The sequence below is a fragment of the Mytilus californianus genome, unplaced genomic scaffold (genome assembly GCF_021869535.1).
Source record: "Mytilus californianus isolate M0D057914Y unplaced genomic scaffold, xbMytCali1.0.p SCAF_12, whole genome shotgun sequence".
Lineage (NCBI taxonomy): Eukaryota > Metazoa > Mollusca > Bivalvia > Mytilida > Mytilidae > Mytilus > Mytilus californianus.
This window is the reverse complement of record NW_026262604.1, coordinates 13,826,076-13,844,504: the sequence shown is the minus strand read 5'-3', so window position 1 is coordinate 13,844,504 and position 18,429 is coordinate 13,826,076. Positions and strand designations below refer to the sequence as shown.

General features: G+C 31.7%; 1 protein-coding gene across 4 annotated transcripts; it reads left to right on the top strand.

The window, feature by feature from the left end:
• Positions 1–689: 689 nt before the first annotated feature.
• Positions 690–15,979, top strand: LOC127721413 (early activation antigen CD69-like). Of its 4 annotated transcripts, none has more exons than XM_052228132.1 (7): positions 690–800; positions 2,758–2,793; positions 5,050–5,226; positions 5,812–5,909; positions 6,198–6,285; positions 13,761–13,988; positions 15,897–15,979. In XM_052228132.1, the coding sequence occupies exons 1-7, from the start codon at positions 737–739 to the stop codon at positions 15,923–15,925; spliced, it is 720 nt and encodes a 239-aa protein (XP_052084092.1). In that variant the 5' UTR covers positions 690–736; the 3' UTR covers positions 15,926–15,979. The 4 variants fall into 4 exon arrangements, 3 of the variants coding, with proteins under 3 accessions (XP_052084092.1, XP_052084093.1, XP_052084094.1); XR_007991245.1 differs by lacking the exon at positions 690–800 and adding an exon at positions 2,501–2,551; XM_052228133.1 differs by lacking the exon at positions 5,050–5,226.
• The last annotated feature ends 2,450 nt before the right edge of the window (positions 15,980–18,429 follow it).

The following is an 18,429-nucleotide window of genomic DNA, read 5'->3' as shown; positions in this document are numbered from 1 at the left end:
AGTGAGTATGCAATACATTCCAAATTGATAATACTCTAGATTAGACGATTGTAAATACCTATATATATATATATATATATATATAATGTTGTTTTAATTTTTACAGCACTAGGTCGATACTGTTGCTAGTTGACTATTTTTCCACCAGGGTATCTTTAGCTCTGTAGCTAGTACTACGACGGTACTGACCTGATTTATAACAAACATTTCTAAATTGTCAGTTTATAAAAAAATTTTAAAAATTATTGAGAAAAAGAGATTTCGCCTTCTTCAAGCAAAGTTGACCTAAGATTCATTTGCCTATTATTTAATGCCAATTTTGGTCATACAACTCTCCTTTCAAATATTCGGCAGTGAGCGTTCTTGATAAAGTAAATCCAGAAAAGCGCTGCAAACGCATGCAATTATAAAATGTGCTTTTCCTTTTTTTATATAATGAATGGCAGATTAAGATTTCAATTCCTACTAGATCGAATTACTTTAATTTCTATTGTTTATAAAAATATGTTTCTCATATGCTAACGGATACAATACTGTTTCCCTTGAATGAATATAAAAAAAAATTATATAAACGAGTAACAGATTGAACACATTTTATCTTCTAATTGGTTAGAAAGATTTATTTAAGTATTCATCTGTAATATGTCAGTACCGATATACTATATCAACATTTGCTTGTTTGTATTCCGTCCAACGTGTTACTCAACTATCGTTGGGCACTGTTACATCGGCAATAATGAAGTCATCAAGTATTAAATTATCAGTTATTTTGGTGATGTTATATCCTCTAGCCATTGAAAGTAGGTGGGTTTTTTTCATATAGAATTGTAGAAAAAGCATTGAAAATACATTTTATGATTTAACTCAACATAATGATTCCAGTCTTTGGATTCTCGTTTATATTGGTCAAGGCATTTTCATAGAAGCCATATATTTCATAGAAATTTTTTCAGCCTAAGCTTTAAATTTAAATTATATCTCCGTTTTAACTATAAACATATATAAACAGCTCATATTACAATGCTGGATAGTCGGGTAAATACTTTGACACACACACGTATATATATATGTTTAGTAAGAAAGATTGTTGACTCATATCTAGACGTTATATGTTTACATATTTACTGAGCTATTTTACACAAACAACCAGTATTGTTAAAATTATTGGCACTGACGAAGGCTATTTGTTCAAACGAAATATTTGTCAATACGAGTTTATAACATCATCTTCGTATATTACCATGTTATATAAGTACCGCTGTGCAAATCTTTAGACTTTTATAATTTGTTATCCTTGTCTGTGCAGTAACGTCTATTCTAGACTATCAGGTACATATTGTATTTGCTGGTTGGTCCTTTTTATAGACTTCTTCTGAAAATATAAAAAAATCTTTTTAAAGATTAATAAATTACTTAAGAAATATGTAGAAGAGAACAGATCAATTTTCTATCAATTATGGTCGTTCACATATGTATCTGTCTTCTTGTTGATATCTATCTACCCGAATTCCATGTAAAAACAAGATTTTAAAAAATATATATGTTTAATTGGATGTTGCATATCTTGATGATTTTTATACATACATAAGGAATGTCACATTCGACTAAAAACAATCTCAATTTTGATATAGATTTTAATGTATAGAATTGTACAGTACGATATCGATCAAATTAAACCTCTTGTTTGTCATATTTGTATTGATAAAGAAACATTTATCGAATCACGTGACTCATTCCATACTGCATTAACAGATTGAACATCCATGAATTTACAAACACGTGTGATATAAATTACATACGTTGTGTGTTAATTATTTTCTACTGGCATAAGAACTTTACATTGTGAATTTAGACTGATTATGAAAAGAATTATGTTTTTTCCTAGACATAATGTATCTATATTGTTGTTGAATGAACAAATACTTTTAAATATTGTAAATGCAGCGAAGTATATTATTAGTTACATGGTGTGTAAGTGACCTAATACGATATATATTGGGGTCAGTAAATTCCATATGGGGTGAGAGCGAAGCTCGAATCCCCATATGGAATTTACTGACCCCATATATATCGTATTAGGTCACTAGCACGCCGTGTAACGAATTTATCTTACCGACTATCTTCCCATGTGGTATTAAGACTAGTTGCCTATCAAAGTGATTTAAAAGACTTCAATACTTAATTTTAACATGTTTAAGAACCTACTTCCTTTTGTCTATACAAAAAACAAATGCCAACAATAACAACGTGTTAGCTTTTAATTTGTTTTATGAATGTATTTCAATCGTTTTTTACCATTTTCTTCGTCTGTTTAAACCTTTCAGATGTCATTTTTGTTTTAAAAGGGAAGTAACCCCTTACTAACCCCATATGGTTGCTAACCGTATATGGTAACTAACCATGTATTTTTTAGGACACCCTATATGAAATATATATGGTCACCACGTGTAGTCGATTAACCAATCATATCCCCATAAATCTATAGAAGGTAGGATAACAAAAGAATGCATAGCTCTAGTATGTCTACTTCATGAATGAGTTTTATTAATAGGTAAAGAGAGTGGTTTAATAAGAAGTACCATAACCTTTGCATGATGTTTCAAGGGAATATAGCTTTAACCCACGAATCAGTTTGATTATTATTTCGATAAGGATATAACAATATCATAAAATTCTGATCTCATCTGAAACAACGAGAAATGGAGCTTTTAAATTTTTTGATTTAACCAGGATTAATACATATGATGTTTCTTTCAGTGAAAAGTAAAAGATGTCACAAACAACCAAATCCTGGTAAGTATTTCTTACTTTATACTTAAGCATTGTAAGAATCAATGCAGATCTATTGTTGAATTTGGCCTTTCTACTGTTTTTATTCTTACTCCATGTATGTAAACGGTCCGCGCGTTTGGCGCAATTAATGCAATTTTCCTGTTTTTTAGAGATTAAATTTAAGGTTAGAACCTGTATTTCTATAACACAGAAAATATATGTCAACGAAATGTCCCCTTCTAATCAGTTTGCTATAGAAACCTCAATTCTCCAGAGCAGAATTTTTAAGACTCAAGCATATTTTGCTTGAGTAAAGCGCAAGCATTTCCATTTTCGTCGCTTCTTTCATTAAACATATAAAACATTAATTTCATGAATAAAATAATTTGTGTTAAGTCTACATACCATTCCGGTTCAATTTATTTGATACATTTGATAGTATACAAACAATTTTAGTATATTGGATATGGAAATTACGTTTTTCAACAAGGCAATCTAGCAATTTTATTGGCAATATAGTCTGGGAACACTGTTTTGATGAAAGTTAACAATGACGTGCAACAGTGGAAAGATCAATTATTAAGTACATGCATCAATAGATGTTATCCAACAATCATAGACAACGTAAAGCAAATCGATTTATCAAATGATTAAGTGAAGAATTGTAGGATTCATAACGTTTTCAAGACATTAACTTTTCCGAATATGAATAGTTTGCAGGCATGTGTTGTATCATTAACATGCTTCTTTATTGTTCTTTCAAAACTCTGTTTGCATTTCAATATAGGCATACATTATATATTTGACTTTTCTACACTTTACACAAGTATTCCCCATTCCAAAATAAAGACAAATTGAAAGATATGGTATTACTTTGTTTTATTAAAAAGAATGGCGAACGTAGATACAAGTATCTTGTCTTGGGGAGGGATAAATCCTACTTTGTAAAGAATCACTCTGATTCAAACTAAAAATTCTCTAAAACTGACATTATCAAGATGCTTGATTTCTTGATTGACAACATATTTGTTACGTTTGGAGGACGAGTTTTTCAACAGACTGTCGGAATTCCAATGGGAACCAATTGTGCCCCTCTTCTTGCCGACTTGTTTCTTTATTATTATGAGGCTGATTTCATACAGGAACTTCTTAGGAAGAAAAATAAGAAGTTAGCAATATCCTTTAACTTTGCGTTCCGCTATATAGATGATGTTCTCTCACTAAATAATACAAAATTTGGTGACTATGTTGAACGAATCTATCCCATCGAACTAGAGATAAAGGATACTACAGATACAGTTAAGTCTGCCTCATATCTTGACTTACATCTGGAAATTGACAATGATGGTCGGTTGAAAACAAAACTTTACGACAAAAGAAATGATTGCAGCTTCCCAATTGTGAACTTTCCATTTCTATGTAGCAACATTCCAGCAGCGCCTGCATACGGGGTATATATCTCCCAATTGATACGATATTCCCGGGCTTGTATTTCCTATCATGATTTCCCTGATAGAGGATTGCTGCTCACAAGGAAGCTATTAAACCAAGAATTCTAAATGGTGAAGTTGAAATCATCCCTTCGTAAATTTTACGGACGCCATCACGAGTTGGTTGACCGTTATGGAATAACCGTTTCACATATTATATCGGATATGTTCCTTATGTCGTAACTACAATACCCTTCCCTTTTCACGAATGTGACCTACCTAATTAGACTATTTACCGGATTTGTAATATCATAAGCAACACGACGGGTGCCACATGTGGAGCAGGATCTGCTTACCCTTCCGGAGCACCTGAGATCACCCCCAGTTTTTGGTGGGGTTCGTGTTGCTTTGTCTTTAGTTTTCTATGTTGTGTCATCTGTACTATTATTTGTCTGTTTGTCTTTTTATTTTTAGCAATGGCGTTGTCAGTTTGTTTTCGATCTATGAGTTTGACTGTACCTCTGGTATCTTTCGTCCCTCTTTTATATAAACTCGATATATTTTTTTTAATGACATTTTCGTTGTTTTTGTAATCATGATTTTGATTCTATAAATCATAGTAATTAAAGGACATACATTTTTCCTGGCGGATTAAAACATGTCTTATCGTTATATGAAAAATCCATCTATAAAACCAACTATTTTGAAACATTTGAGAATTTTGAGAAACTTACTAACTATATGAAAGTATAATAAAATGTCTAATCATATGTAATGGTCGTTACTAAGATAATAAGGTTAAAATAATATCTTTAAACGCACTGCACATATTTAATTGTTTTTCTAGTTAAATGTCTAAATCGACCATCCTTATCCTGTGGTAGTTGGAGTATGAACATTGCCATACATAATATAACGGTTGGAAGTATTGGAAGACTGACTTGCCCCGCGGACCATTCCCTAAGAGGGAATGACACAATATGGTGTTTGGAATCCGGCTTATGGAGTCGGATAAAAGCTACCTGTAATATATTCTCATACGTTTATCTTTTTGATATTATTTATATGCATGTTTCATCTTTTAAATTAAGTTGATCTTAGATATATAAATATACCATTTTATAATGGAATGATGTTCCAGTTTAGAAAAAAAAATGGTTACAATTATCTTTTTTATATAAATTTAAATATTTTCTTTACAGTTTAACACACTACGCTAACTTAAGATTGTCAAAATTATCGTATTACTATGATAGCAACTGATCGACAACTGATTATCGTTTTTGATAAATCATATTATTCTAACATCAGTTTACAAATTGTTCAATGTGCTATGCAGAAAGGTAAAATGATACGTAAAACAAATAAAAAGGTATGGATCGAACATCATACCCCAATATGTTTACCAAAAGAAGATAACAATACAAAACAATCAATAAAACAATAGATAGATAACAAGAAACTTGAAAAACAAAAGCATGTAACCAAGGACAGCTAGCGAAAGCAATATATGTCAATACATTTAAAGGATAATAAGGTGAACGGAAAGTATTGTGCCTTGAATCCGAAAAATTCATAATTTCAATTTGTCTTCGGTTTCTTTGTTTAGGTGTTCCAGATGACGTCACCGAACCATATTTCCTTTTATTCGGTGGTTCCCGGTATTATTTTGTGAAAGCAGAATTGCAAACTTATCCGCAAGCAAAGGTTTTTATTTATCTATATTGTTGTTGTCATGTTGTCAAAAAATGTTTTTGATATGTTTGACTTTTCAATAGATCAGTAATGGTAGAAATTTTTACTTTACATTTATCAACATTTCAATTACTTATTTGTTAGTTAAACATTCAGTCTAAATAACGGCTTCACTATATGATTTGAGTAACTTTCTGTCAGTATGTTGAGTAACTATGTGTTGATGCTTTTTGTTTTAGTATCATTGAAAGAAATGCAAACTTTCCCATACACTATGTAAATATTCATATTGTGTTTTAGGCAACATGTTTAGACATGTGTGCGACACTCGTGGAAATTAACAACGAAGCGGAAAATAACTTCATTATATTAAATGCAGAGAGGCTGGGTAAGCAACAGTTTTACTTATCTATGATAAACGTTTAAAAATATGATTTATGCCAATGCGGTTTCAAAAATCTAATAAAATTAAGAAATAATTCCTGGGGACTTGCATTTATACTAGTTTTAACATGGGTTGGCCCTTAATGATGAATATTTTGCAACTATCCCTCACGAATTATTTCTATTCTAATAAACCGGGAATTCTTTTGGATCAAAGCGTTCTAGTTGACGGCAAATATCCGCTGTTCCAATAATCGAAAACATTATTGATAGTTACGAAACGGATGCAGAAAATGTATTAAGTGACATGCTTAACCTATTTACCATAACATACTTTTTCTACTATTTAGTCAGACGTCAGTCGCTACCCTGATATACCCTTTCTTTTTCGGGTAATTAATACGGATAGCGTTTGACATCTTTAGCCGAACAGATTTATCATTTTTACATAATTTAATTCATTGTATGCTGGTTCATATTCTGGACGCCAGTTTCTGCTCCTTTCTAATATAATTCACAAACAAAAAACAAATATGAAGCTTAGAAATGGAAAAAATTAAATACTAAACTCGTTCAAAGGGTATCTACACGTCTCAATCTTCAAAATCGCTTATCTAAAAATACTACCATCGCTAACATTTTTAACAATAAAAATCGTGGTTACCCTTCTATCGATAAGTGTCATGCCAAAAAATGACTTACATGTTCCCGTCTTTCCACCAACAATACGGTAAGGTCCACGTTTAATGGTCGCACATTTTCTTTAAATTTTGAAACTGATATAACTTGAAAAACAAACAGTATTATTTATTTACTCACATGAAACAAACCGGGATGCGGTATTCAGTACGTAGGTGAAACTGGACGATATTTATCTAAACGCACTCAAGAACATCTGTATCGTTTTAAAAGACCCAATAAATTCAAAAGTATCATTTATCAACACCTTAAGAAGCACAATCATCCTATTAAATATTTAGCAGTTCAACCTTTAGAAGTAGTAAATAAGCAGCCTGGTGAATCTCATTCAAAGTTTGTACGATCACGGAAAATAATTGAATTAACTTGGATTAAAAAATTACAGACAGTCTACCCTCTTGGTCTTAATGATAATATCATGGGAATTGGTAATATATCAAGAACCGATTCTGTTAACATTTTGGATATAGTTTCTAAAACTGTTCGTAAAAACCGTTCTCATGGTCGTAGAAAAAATCGCAATCAAAGAAAATTTCGGACCAATCATAACAATATTTCGGACCTAATTTCTATTTCAAAAAACAACGGCAGACATTATCTGTTAACAAAGCTCTGTTCATTACCGGTTAATAAGTTAAATAAAATTTTAGAGGATTGCAACACAATTTCATATAGCAGTCCTAAGTATGAAATCGTTCAAATTATAATGGCATATTGTTATTCTAAACTGTTTCCCAAAATTGATCGCCCTGAAGATCATAAAAAACAGTTTATTAAAATAAAGTATGTTAATAAAGGTTTTGATTTTGTAAATATTGCCGGTATTTTTAAGGTGTAATACCACCATTGATTTTCCCCTATTAGTCTTTGTTAAATTTGCACTTTTCAAAAAATTGTGCAGAATTTATCTTTGTTTCAAATAAAGAAATACTTGGCATGAGTAAAGTTTTATCCTGTCCAGTACCATAGAAAAAATTTCACATAACATTTCATTGCATATAAGAAAATAACCATCACTGGAAGTTAACCAATCAAATTTTCCCCCTTTTTTAACCTGTGTTCAAGCTTTAGTAACCATGTAACCTCAAGTTTCCAAAATATTCTATAGAAACCCCAAATAAAGAAATAATGGTGCTTTGAAATACCCAAGATATATGTTTATGACTCAGAAATGTTTTACTGCAATGAAATGTAGGATCAATTACCTACAACTGTCAAATTCAAGGGAATATTTTTTTTCGACCTATTTTCGTATGCAACCGGATGTGACGTACTATGATTTGGTGGTATTACACCTTATATTAAAGAAGACTTTTTTGTTGAATAAATTGAATGTGACTTTTTTCCTTTGTAATACTGGTTATTTCAAGCATTCCTGTCAAGTTTTGTCATAATCAGTTCAATAGTTTGAGAAAAATCTAGTATAATGTAAGACGACATCTACAGCGATTCGAGCAAAATTTCTTCGAAAAATTCAAACCAAGCCGCATCATGATAGAATATAGTGTGGACCAATAAATGATCAAATATTTATCTCATCTGCCTACAAACAGTTGAATATGATACAAAAGATGACTTTAGGATGATAAATACTACTAATGGACCTCTTATTCTTCCTTATAAAGTCTCTTTTGGTCCATTTATACCTCTCATTTCCTCAAAATTTCTACTTTTTAGGCCAATAAATAAAACTTTTGGGGTAACTTTCACTCATTTATGATAGAAATGTTATTATAAATGATTAATTGAAGTATTCAAGCTGCTTGAACTATCCGTATAAAAGTTTACTGTCTCCAAGGAGGTTTCAATTAGTCCTTGCGTAAAACTTAAATTTACGCCGCGTTCCAGAGAGGGACATAAAAAACTTCTCTTTTGGTGAATAATTTGTTGTTACTGCTTTAAAAATAATTTCATTTACTTAAAACTATATATTTATTAAAGTATTTCTTAGGAAAAATTTTCTAGTATAGCAGAATATAAGAAATAAGGAGAAAAAGCTCCCCAAGACTCTAAGTATGGCTTGTTCTGTCAACTAATATTCATGGTAAAGTCCTATTTCAAGGAAATTTTCTCATAAAATGTATTTTGGAGACTCAAACCACTCAGAATATTTCATTATTTGTAATATTTCACTTAAATAGCAAGAAATTTTAACACATGAGAGTACTCACAAGGTCAAAGGTGCATGTACAGCTTCCCATATTAGGTGTAATACCACCATTGATTTTCCCCTATTAGTCTTTGTTAAATTTGCACTTTTCAAAAAATTGTGCAGAATTTATCTTTGTTTCAAATAAAGAAATACTTGGCATGAGTAAAGTTTTATCCTGTCCAGTACTATAGAAAAAATTTCACATAACATTTCATTGCATATAAGAAAATAACCACCACTGGAAGTTAACCAATCAAATTTTCCCCCTTTTTTAACCTGTGTACAAGCGTTAGTAACCATGTAACCTCAAGTTTCCAAAATATTCTATAGAAACCCCAAATAAAGAAATAATGGTGCTTTGAAATACCCAAGATATATGTTTATGACTCAGAAATGTTTTACTGCAATGAAATGTAGGATCAATTACCTACAACTGTCAAATTCAAGGGAATATTTTTTTTCGACCTATTTTCGTATGCAACCGGATGTGACGTACTATGATTTGGTGGTATTACACCTTAACGACCATTCTGTTAAAGAACAAATTCCGGGATATTTTGATAATACTGAGCTCCCTCTTATTTGTTATATTTACAAGAAATCTACCCGGAAATTTGTGTTTAATTATAGTCAATTGTGTAAAGATGTTAATATCAGTGAAAATACACCTACTTCATGTAATTGCAGTAATTCCGAATACATTTATGGACCCATTTCCCATGTTATAACAGGAGATCTTAACATCGTTCAAGACCGAGAGTTAAAATCATTCCTCAGTAAAGGACCTAAATATCGTCCCCCGTCAATTATTAATTGGAATGAGTGTCGTAATATCATCCACGACTCACTCCATACTTACTGTTTGAAATGGATAAAACGGGAAAAAGCTGACAAAAAATCTTTGGACTCTTTTTTTAATTCAGTAATGAACATAGTTGATATACGTATTCAACATTTTAAAGAAAATTTTACTCTTAACAATAACCACAATAAACCTATTTCTCGTATCAAACATAAACTAAAAGAACTAGCCAAGGAATTTGTTTTTGTCCCGGCCGATAAAGTTGCTAATAATATTATTATTGTTTGACGTAAATTTTACATTGAGGTTCTGAAAAAAGAAATCACCAATTCACCAACATTCCAACTGACTCCATTTTCAGAAAACGACATTTGTAACAAACATAAACTTTTAGTTACCGCTTTACAAGCAGAACCAAATACAATGAAAGTCCCAACTATGTATTGGCTTCCGAAGCTGCACAAAACGCCTTACAAATATAGATTTATTTCGTCTTCAAGCCATTGTTCCACTACTAAATTGTCTATTCTTCTTACCAGTACACTTGGTACAATCAAAAACCTGATAATAAATTGTTCAAATAAGGCCTTCGAAAATAGTGGAACTAATTACTTTTGGAGTGTCAAGAACTCGTTGGAAGTACTTGATAAATTACATGCATATATTGGTGATTTTGAATCTGTTCAAAGTTTTGATTTTTCTACCCTATATACCACGTTGCCTCACATTCTCATTAAGAAAAAATTCACACACCTAATTAAATGGGCATTTAAAAAGTCAGAATGTGAATATATATGTTCAAACTCTTTTAGGTCATTTTTTAGTAGCAATAAACAAAAAAGCTATGTCAATTGGACATGCTTTGATACTATATATGCCCTTGAATTTTTACTAGATAACATTTTTGTTCGCTTTGGAGATTCCGTATATCGTCAGGTTATCGGAATTCCAATGGGGACTAACTGTGCACCACTTATTGCGGACCTTTTTTTGTATTGCTATGAGTTACAATTTATGACAGAAATCAGCAAAGACCCATCGAAACAACATCTGATACACAAATTTAATAATACTTTTAGATATTTGGATGATATTTTGGCTCTCAATAATGACGACTTCAGTATGTATACTAAAGAAATTTATCCTGTTGAACTTACTTTAAATAAAGCTAATACTAACAATGACCACTGCCCTTTCCTCGATCTTGATATCTATATCATTAATGGAAAGCTTAATACTAAAATATATGATAAAAGAGATGATTTTTCATTTCCTATCGTTAATTATCCATTTTTATATGGTGACGTTCCCTTGTCACCATCTAACGGTGTTTATATATCTCAACTTGTACGATTCGCTCGTGTATGTAACAATGTTTTAGATTTTAACGAGAGAAATTTATGTATTACTGAAAAATTATTACACCAGGGTTTTCGATATCACAAACTAGTCAAAACATTTACTAAATTTTATCATCGGTATAAGGACATCATTCGTAAATATAGCTCAACATGCAGACTTCTTATACGTTCAGGTATTTCACATCCAATTTTTTATGGAAATATTCTTTATAAAGCACAAAAATGTCAGTATTCACCTCTGAAGCTAACAAAACCTTTAAATAGACTTATTAAGAAGGGATATAGTTACGATACTGTTGTCAGGTCATTAAAGATTGCATATGTTGGCGTTAATATTGATTCACTTATAGGGTCTTTGCATCGGCACTAAACACAATTATTTAAAAACCAGTTGTTGGCATGACACGGGTTATGTTCTTCTCATATATGTTATGATGGTATGATACTAAACCCCTAACGGGAAGGATTGTGCCTGATATTCATATGATGAGGACATAATCTTTCAATCAGTTTAATTGAAGTCTGGAGCTGGCATGTCAGTTAACTGCTAGTAGTCTGTTGTTATTTATGTATTATTGTCATTTTGTTTATTTTCTTTGGTTACATCTTCTGACATCAGACTCGGACTTCTCTTGAACTGAATTTTAATGTGCGTATTGTTTACTTTTCTACATTGGCTAGAGGTATAGGGGGAGGGTTGAGATCTCATAAACATGTTTAACCCCGCCGCATTTTTGCGCCTGTCGCAAGTCAGGAGCCTCTAGCCTTTGTTAGTCTTGTATTATTTTTAATTTTAGTTTCTTGTGTACAATTTGGAGTTTAGTATGGCGTGCATTATCACTGAACTAGTATATATATTTGTTTAGGGGCCAGCTGAAGGACGCCTCCGGGTGCGGGAATTTCTCGCTGCATTGAAGACCTGTTGGTGACCTTCTGCTGTTGTCTGTTCTATGGTCGGGTTGTTGTCTCTTTGACACATTCCCCATTTCCATTCCCAATTTGATTAGATAGGTTTGGGATCAAGTTGAATGATAATGAACATTTACGAAAACCAATTTGAATCTTCGTTCGTTCATGATTCCATGTTGTGAAGATTTTTCACGTTCGTTTATGCTTACCGTACAATGCATATATTCTAACGTCACAGTTAGAATCGATCGTTCAATGACGTCACTAACACCGATGGACCTTGGGTACCTCATTCATAAAAAAAGCTTTCTACGAGGATGTGTGTTTGGTATGGCCAAAACAAATCATGACGTTTCCGATCAGCTAATATACAATATATTTGTATTTTGCTACGGAATGAAGTACACAAGTACTTAAAGCGTTTGAAAAACGTCATATTAAAATACTTTATATTTGTTAAACGTCACCGTCGTCCAAACCGTTACTTATTTAATAACTTAATAAGCGTTCACATAGATATAACATCAACTTTATTATCATTACGTTTTTTTCAACGTTGTTTAGGACGACCTAATAGAGACGTAAGATACCAGGGTGACATTCAAACTCTTAAAACGAAGAGAAAGTTGTTAACTTACCAATTAATCAATCAATCAATCGATGGGAAACTGACAACGGCATGCATTAACACACAAAATAAAACGAAAACAAAACAAGTTTACAAAAAACCTCATAGAAAACAAAGGAATTATCAACCTGAACCCAACCAAGAAGAGTGTTTGATGTCAGGTACTCCGACTAGGAAAGCAAATCCTGCTACCGTCATGTTACTTTATGGTTAGAACATACTGATAAGTCTCATTCGGTGATGACACAGCCGAGGAATAGAGTGACTGAGTGTGATTGTCTATGTGATATTTTGTTCATCTACATGTTTATGGGGAAGTGTGTATTATTGACCGTTGGGCAGATTCTAGACGACACAAATAATCAACACTTCTAAAGGGCAACGTACATTACTCAAAAATAGACAAATATATATTCATGTGCAATTTTACAAACTTTGAATAGGCCTGAGTGTAATTGAATATTTAGATTCTACCTGTCAATGTCCGGTATATCTGTGCTCTGGCAAAAACATGAAAACTTTATTTTTATCTATTTATTATTAATTTATACTGTCTTAGAATAACACGAAAACATATAAACCGTTAACCTCGCAATGAAGAACAATAACAATAACGTTTAGGATGTCAAAAATGAGGCGGATAATAAAATATGGAGTGCTCTCGCGGGGTTCCTGTTACTCAATGATTACATTCCCGTGTAATTTGTTTTTAAATATGCTGTTTACTTTCATATTTTTTATGTCATGTTTTGGGAGTTTCGTCATATTAAATTCTGTATAGCAACTTCATTGGTATGGATTGAAAATATTTTAACAAACATAATTATGAAAGTCTAAGTTAGGCAAATGTTTCAATTAAAATGAGAATCGAAATCAACAGTGCCATACATGAGATTTAATTAGCATCATTTAAAACTATCTTTTTAAGGACAAGTGTCTCCATGGATTGGATTAGAGTCAAAGGACGGTACTAGTTATGAATGGGCATCCGGAAATACAACAGAGTCAAACTTGTATGACAACTGGTCAAATACGAATACAATAATATATGGAGTAGGGAGATGCGTATTTATGAATGTTAGCAATAAGGAATGGTTATCTAAAGCTCAAAGTACTTGCAATAGCGTAAAGGATGAGTTTATATGTGAATTTTTAGGTAATATCTGTTTTCATATATGTTAAGTGTGTGTTTGTTGTTTGCTGTGTGTTTCTTTTGTCTGGTTTTGACCCTTTTTCAGGCTTATGTCTGTTAGTCTTTTCTCTCTTTTGTTCTTACCTGTTAGATTTGAAATGGAGCTCTAAGATATCCATTAAAGGGCAGAATGAATACAATGATATTTACTCTGTTCAGTTTTTACATAGTTCCTTTCTATATATTTCTGTTAACAATTTTCAGTTTTCACATGGTTCCCACTTTTTTGTATTTCTGTAAACTGTGTTATGTTTTTACATGGTTCTCGCTAGTTTATTTTTTTGTTAACTTTGTTATCTTTTACCTGGTTCTTACTTGTTTATTTTTATGTCGATTCTGTTCAGTTTTTACCTGGTTCTTACTTGTTTATTTTTCTGTTGATAATGTTCAGTTCCTACATGGTTCTTACTTGTTTATTTTTCTGTTGATAATGTTCAGTTCCTACATGGTTCTTACTTGTTTATTTTTCAGTTGATTATGTTCAGTTTTTACACGGTTCGTACTTGTTCATTCTGTTCAGTTTTACCTGGTTCTTACTTGTTTTTTTTTTTCTGTTGACTCTGTTCAGTTTTTACATGGTTCTCACTAGAACTGTAGGAAAAGAGGATATTAAAGAGGCATTAAAAAACTATGCTTCAAAAGAGACGCGAAAGATACAATAGAAACCTTAAAACTTAACAACGCCATGGCAAAAAAAAAACGAGAAAAGACCAAAAGACAAACAACAGTTTACAAAACACAACATAGAGAACTTGGTTCTTACTTGTTTATTTTTCTGTTGATTCTGTTCAGTTAATACCTGGTTCTTACTTGGTTTTTTTCCTGTTGATTCTGTTCAGTTAATACTTGGGTCTTATTTGGTTTGTTTTCTGTTGATTCAGTTCAGTTTTTACTTGGTTATTACTTGTTTATTTTTCTGTTGATTCTGTTCAGTTTATACCTAATTCTTACTTGTTTATTTTTCTGTTAAATTCAGTTCCGTTTTTACCTGGTTCTTACTTGTTTATTTTTTCTGTCGATTCTGTTCAGTTTTTACATGGTTTTTACTTGTTTATTTTTCTGCTGACTCTGTTCAGTTTTATCTGGTTCTTACTTGTTTATTTTTCTGTTGATTCTGTTCAGTTTTTACATGGTTCTCACTAGAACTGTAGGAGAAGAAGATATTAAAGAGGCATTAAAATAACATGCTTCAAAAAAGAAGCGAAAGATACCATAGGAACCTTCAAACACATAACGCCATGATCAAAAACGAGAAAAGACCAAAAGAAAAACAACAGTATACAACACACAACATAGAGAACTAAATACTGAGTAACACGAGCCCCATAAACAAACCTGAAGTATTCATAGGTGTTCCGGAAGGGTAAGCAGATCATGTTCCACTAGTAGCTCCCATCGTGTCGCTCTTGTAAGTACCCACCCGGAGATAAGTTTAATGAAATACATGCAATATCAGGGTCAGTAGTAACAAAATACGAACAGACAAATCACGACTTACAGAAAACTACACAAAAAAGTAAAAAAAAAATAACCAACTTAAACCCGCAAAAACTGAAAGTGAACTCAAGCTCAACAGAAAATTCAGGATCACATAAAATACAAGGATCGTCTTTTGGTAATTTGCACCTGTATGGAAAGGTTCTTATGCTTATTGTTTGGAGTTATAAAAATTGTGAGTGTATTAGTCTGTCATTTAACGTTTTTTTTTTTTGTCCCACCTCCGTATTTAAATTAAGTATAGTCCTGTAATATCAACTTTTCCACCATATTGAAGATTGATTTCATGTATTACAATCCAATCTTCTTTGTCTGAAACTCTATTTAAATTTTCATTATGAAATTATAAATCTTAATGTATTTCGTATTTTGCAGATTTGATTAATAATCACGACAAGACATAAAGACGAAGATGACATCCAACGACTCTTTAAATAAAAATTTACAACTAAAGATAATTGTTGGATTTATTTAGAGGCAGAACCATAAGTCAACACAAAATAATTCAGTAATTGTCGAATTTGTGAAGATTACGCAAATTATAATTCTTTTTTCGAATATTGAAATTGTTATTTGGACAAACATTTTATTTAGTTATTGAACTACTGCTTAGGAATATTTTTGCAAACAGTATACCATATAGCACAACCGTGAGCCATTATTTTTCAATATACGTGTTATAATAGCCCTTTTATAATATGGCACAACATGTTTCTGCATCATTTGTCCAAATTCTACAGTAAGGACGCTATGTTCATTTCCTCCTACTTATCTATCTCTAGTTTGCTTGTATACAAATATCGTTTAGTCGAAACCTCTCTAGTGAGTAAAGTAAAAACTATAGAATACAATATCGTTCTGGATGCAATTATTTTTAATTCATCGGAAAATTCTACTAATTAAGATTTTTTTAGGTATATCTTTAAAGCAAAACAAGAAGAATTAAATTAATTGTTCACAGAACAATTGAAGGTCTGTGCATTTCAAAAGCAATATTAGAAAATATTACCTTCAGGTTCACTATGCCATTACTGGTGTCAGAATATAGACAATATTTTATTGATTCCAAATATACATAATTTATGGTACATGTACCTCTTTGGTGAAATAATGGAGTTAATCAACCACTACCGGTATACTCAGAGTCACTTCCTGTTTTCAAAACCAAATTTACTAACCACAAAATCAAAAACATATAAAGTTTCTATCTTCTTTTGCTTCAAATAAGGCAGATACGTTGCTACTACCTGTATACAAATTTCAATTCCGATTTTAAATGATGCGTTACTTTTCACTGATATAAAACTTAAGTTTTAGGCACTTTATGAAACTACAACAATAGTTTGATACTTCTAGTTTGCAAATGGTCACATCTGATTGGCATTATTTAACGCCAAATTTCTGCAAACTCATGCAAAAGACCCTGTGACTTTATTGAGTACCAATATAAAAATATTACGTCAAATTTTACTTTGACCTTGACCTAAATTTCCAGGTCAGAAGGCATTAACCTCAAACAAAAAGACACTAGATCTCTCTTATATATGCTTATTAAGTTATAGCAACATGCAGTTAATTTTAAAAATAAGAGGGGAGAAAATTCATATAAATATATATGAACGTACCCTTTCAACCAAAATTTACATGTCATATAATAATTTAGGCAAAATGTTTCGTCAATATGTGTTACTGAGGTTAAGCGATAATAAGAAAAAAATTAGAATAGGATCTTGACCTGCGATCTGGACCTCATTTATTGTTTTTGGTAGATTACGGCGCAAGTCAAAAGACCGTAGGTTTCTATCACTTATAGTTAAACAGTTACAAGTACATTTTACTTATGTCAAATAAACAAGAGTGAGATAACTCTCATATAGAGTCTCCAGATCGCTTAAATTTTTGTTGGAATACCTACTTAGAATGTAACGAGCAAATTATAAAGCACATTGTCAGTTTCTTTCTTTTACCGAATGAGTAGGGATAGCAAGACACACAGTGTTTAGGGGAATGACTCTTACTAGGAAATTAAAAGTGGTTGGTTAAGCAGCGGTGTTTCATATCGTAGAAAATGTTCAATATCTTATACCATAGATCTAAACAATAACTTGCGAAACAATCAAACAGCGAATTAAAAAGAGTGGCAGAAGATAAGAAAATAAAAATCAGAACAAAATCAAATCAGGTCCCCACGGGAAAATGAAAAGACATAATTAAATTATCTAAGGTATTTCCACCTCACCTATTGGTGATAAGAGTTTAAATGAACTTTTATAAAGTAACCTTCGTTTAAAAAATAGCACAAACAAATTGACTTTTCTTTCACAGATTCAAAACTATATAGTGTGTACTTCTGATAGATAACTTTCACTGATTCCAAAAAAAATATGGCTGACATTCATTAGATAAGTTGCTACTCCTGGTTTCATTCGATGGGTCACTTCTCAATGTTCTTCAAAATATCATATGGTTTCTATGTCATTTAACATTAAAATAGTGTCTATATTGCTACTACCGATTCAGTCTTACTTTTGGTTTAAGTTTCTTCAAGGGATTGGAAGTCCTGCCTAACCGTTTTAGAAGCGCTGTTATGATTTCAATAGTTTTTCCTTTATAGAATATAATGTCGACATATATATAGATCGACAAGCATGCTCATCTTCATATGGACTGTCATACATAAGTACCCCATTTGATGGTGTTCTCGACATTTCATCTAATGCATGCATTCTGTGTGACAAAATATAACATTGCATGAGATAGGCCGACTTCATAGTTATAAATATAAAAGACATTTTTCACATTTTCCAGAACTGTTATTTATATCTCAAACATTATGAAGACTGTTAAAACTAATGCCAAAATTATACACATAATAAGAAAACCAAGACAGACTATACGATATTGAAGA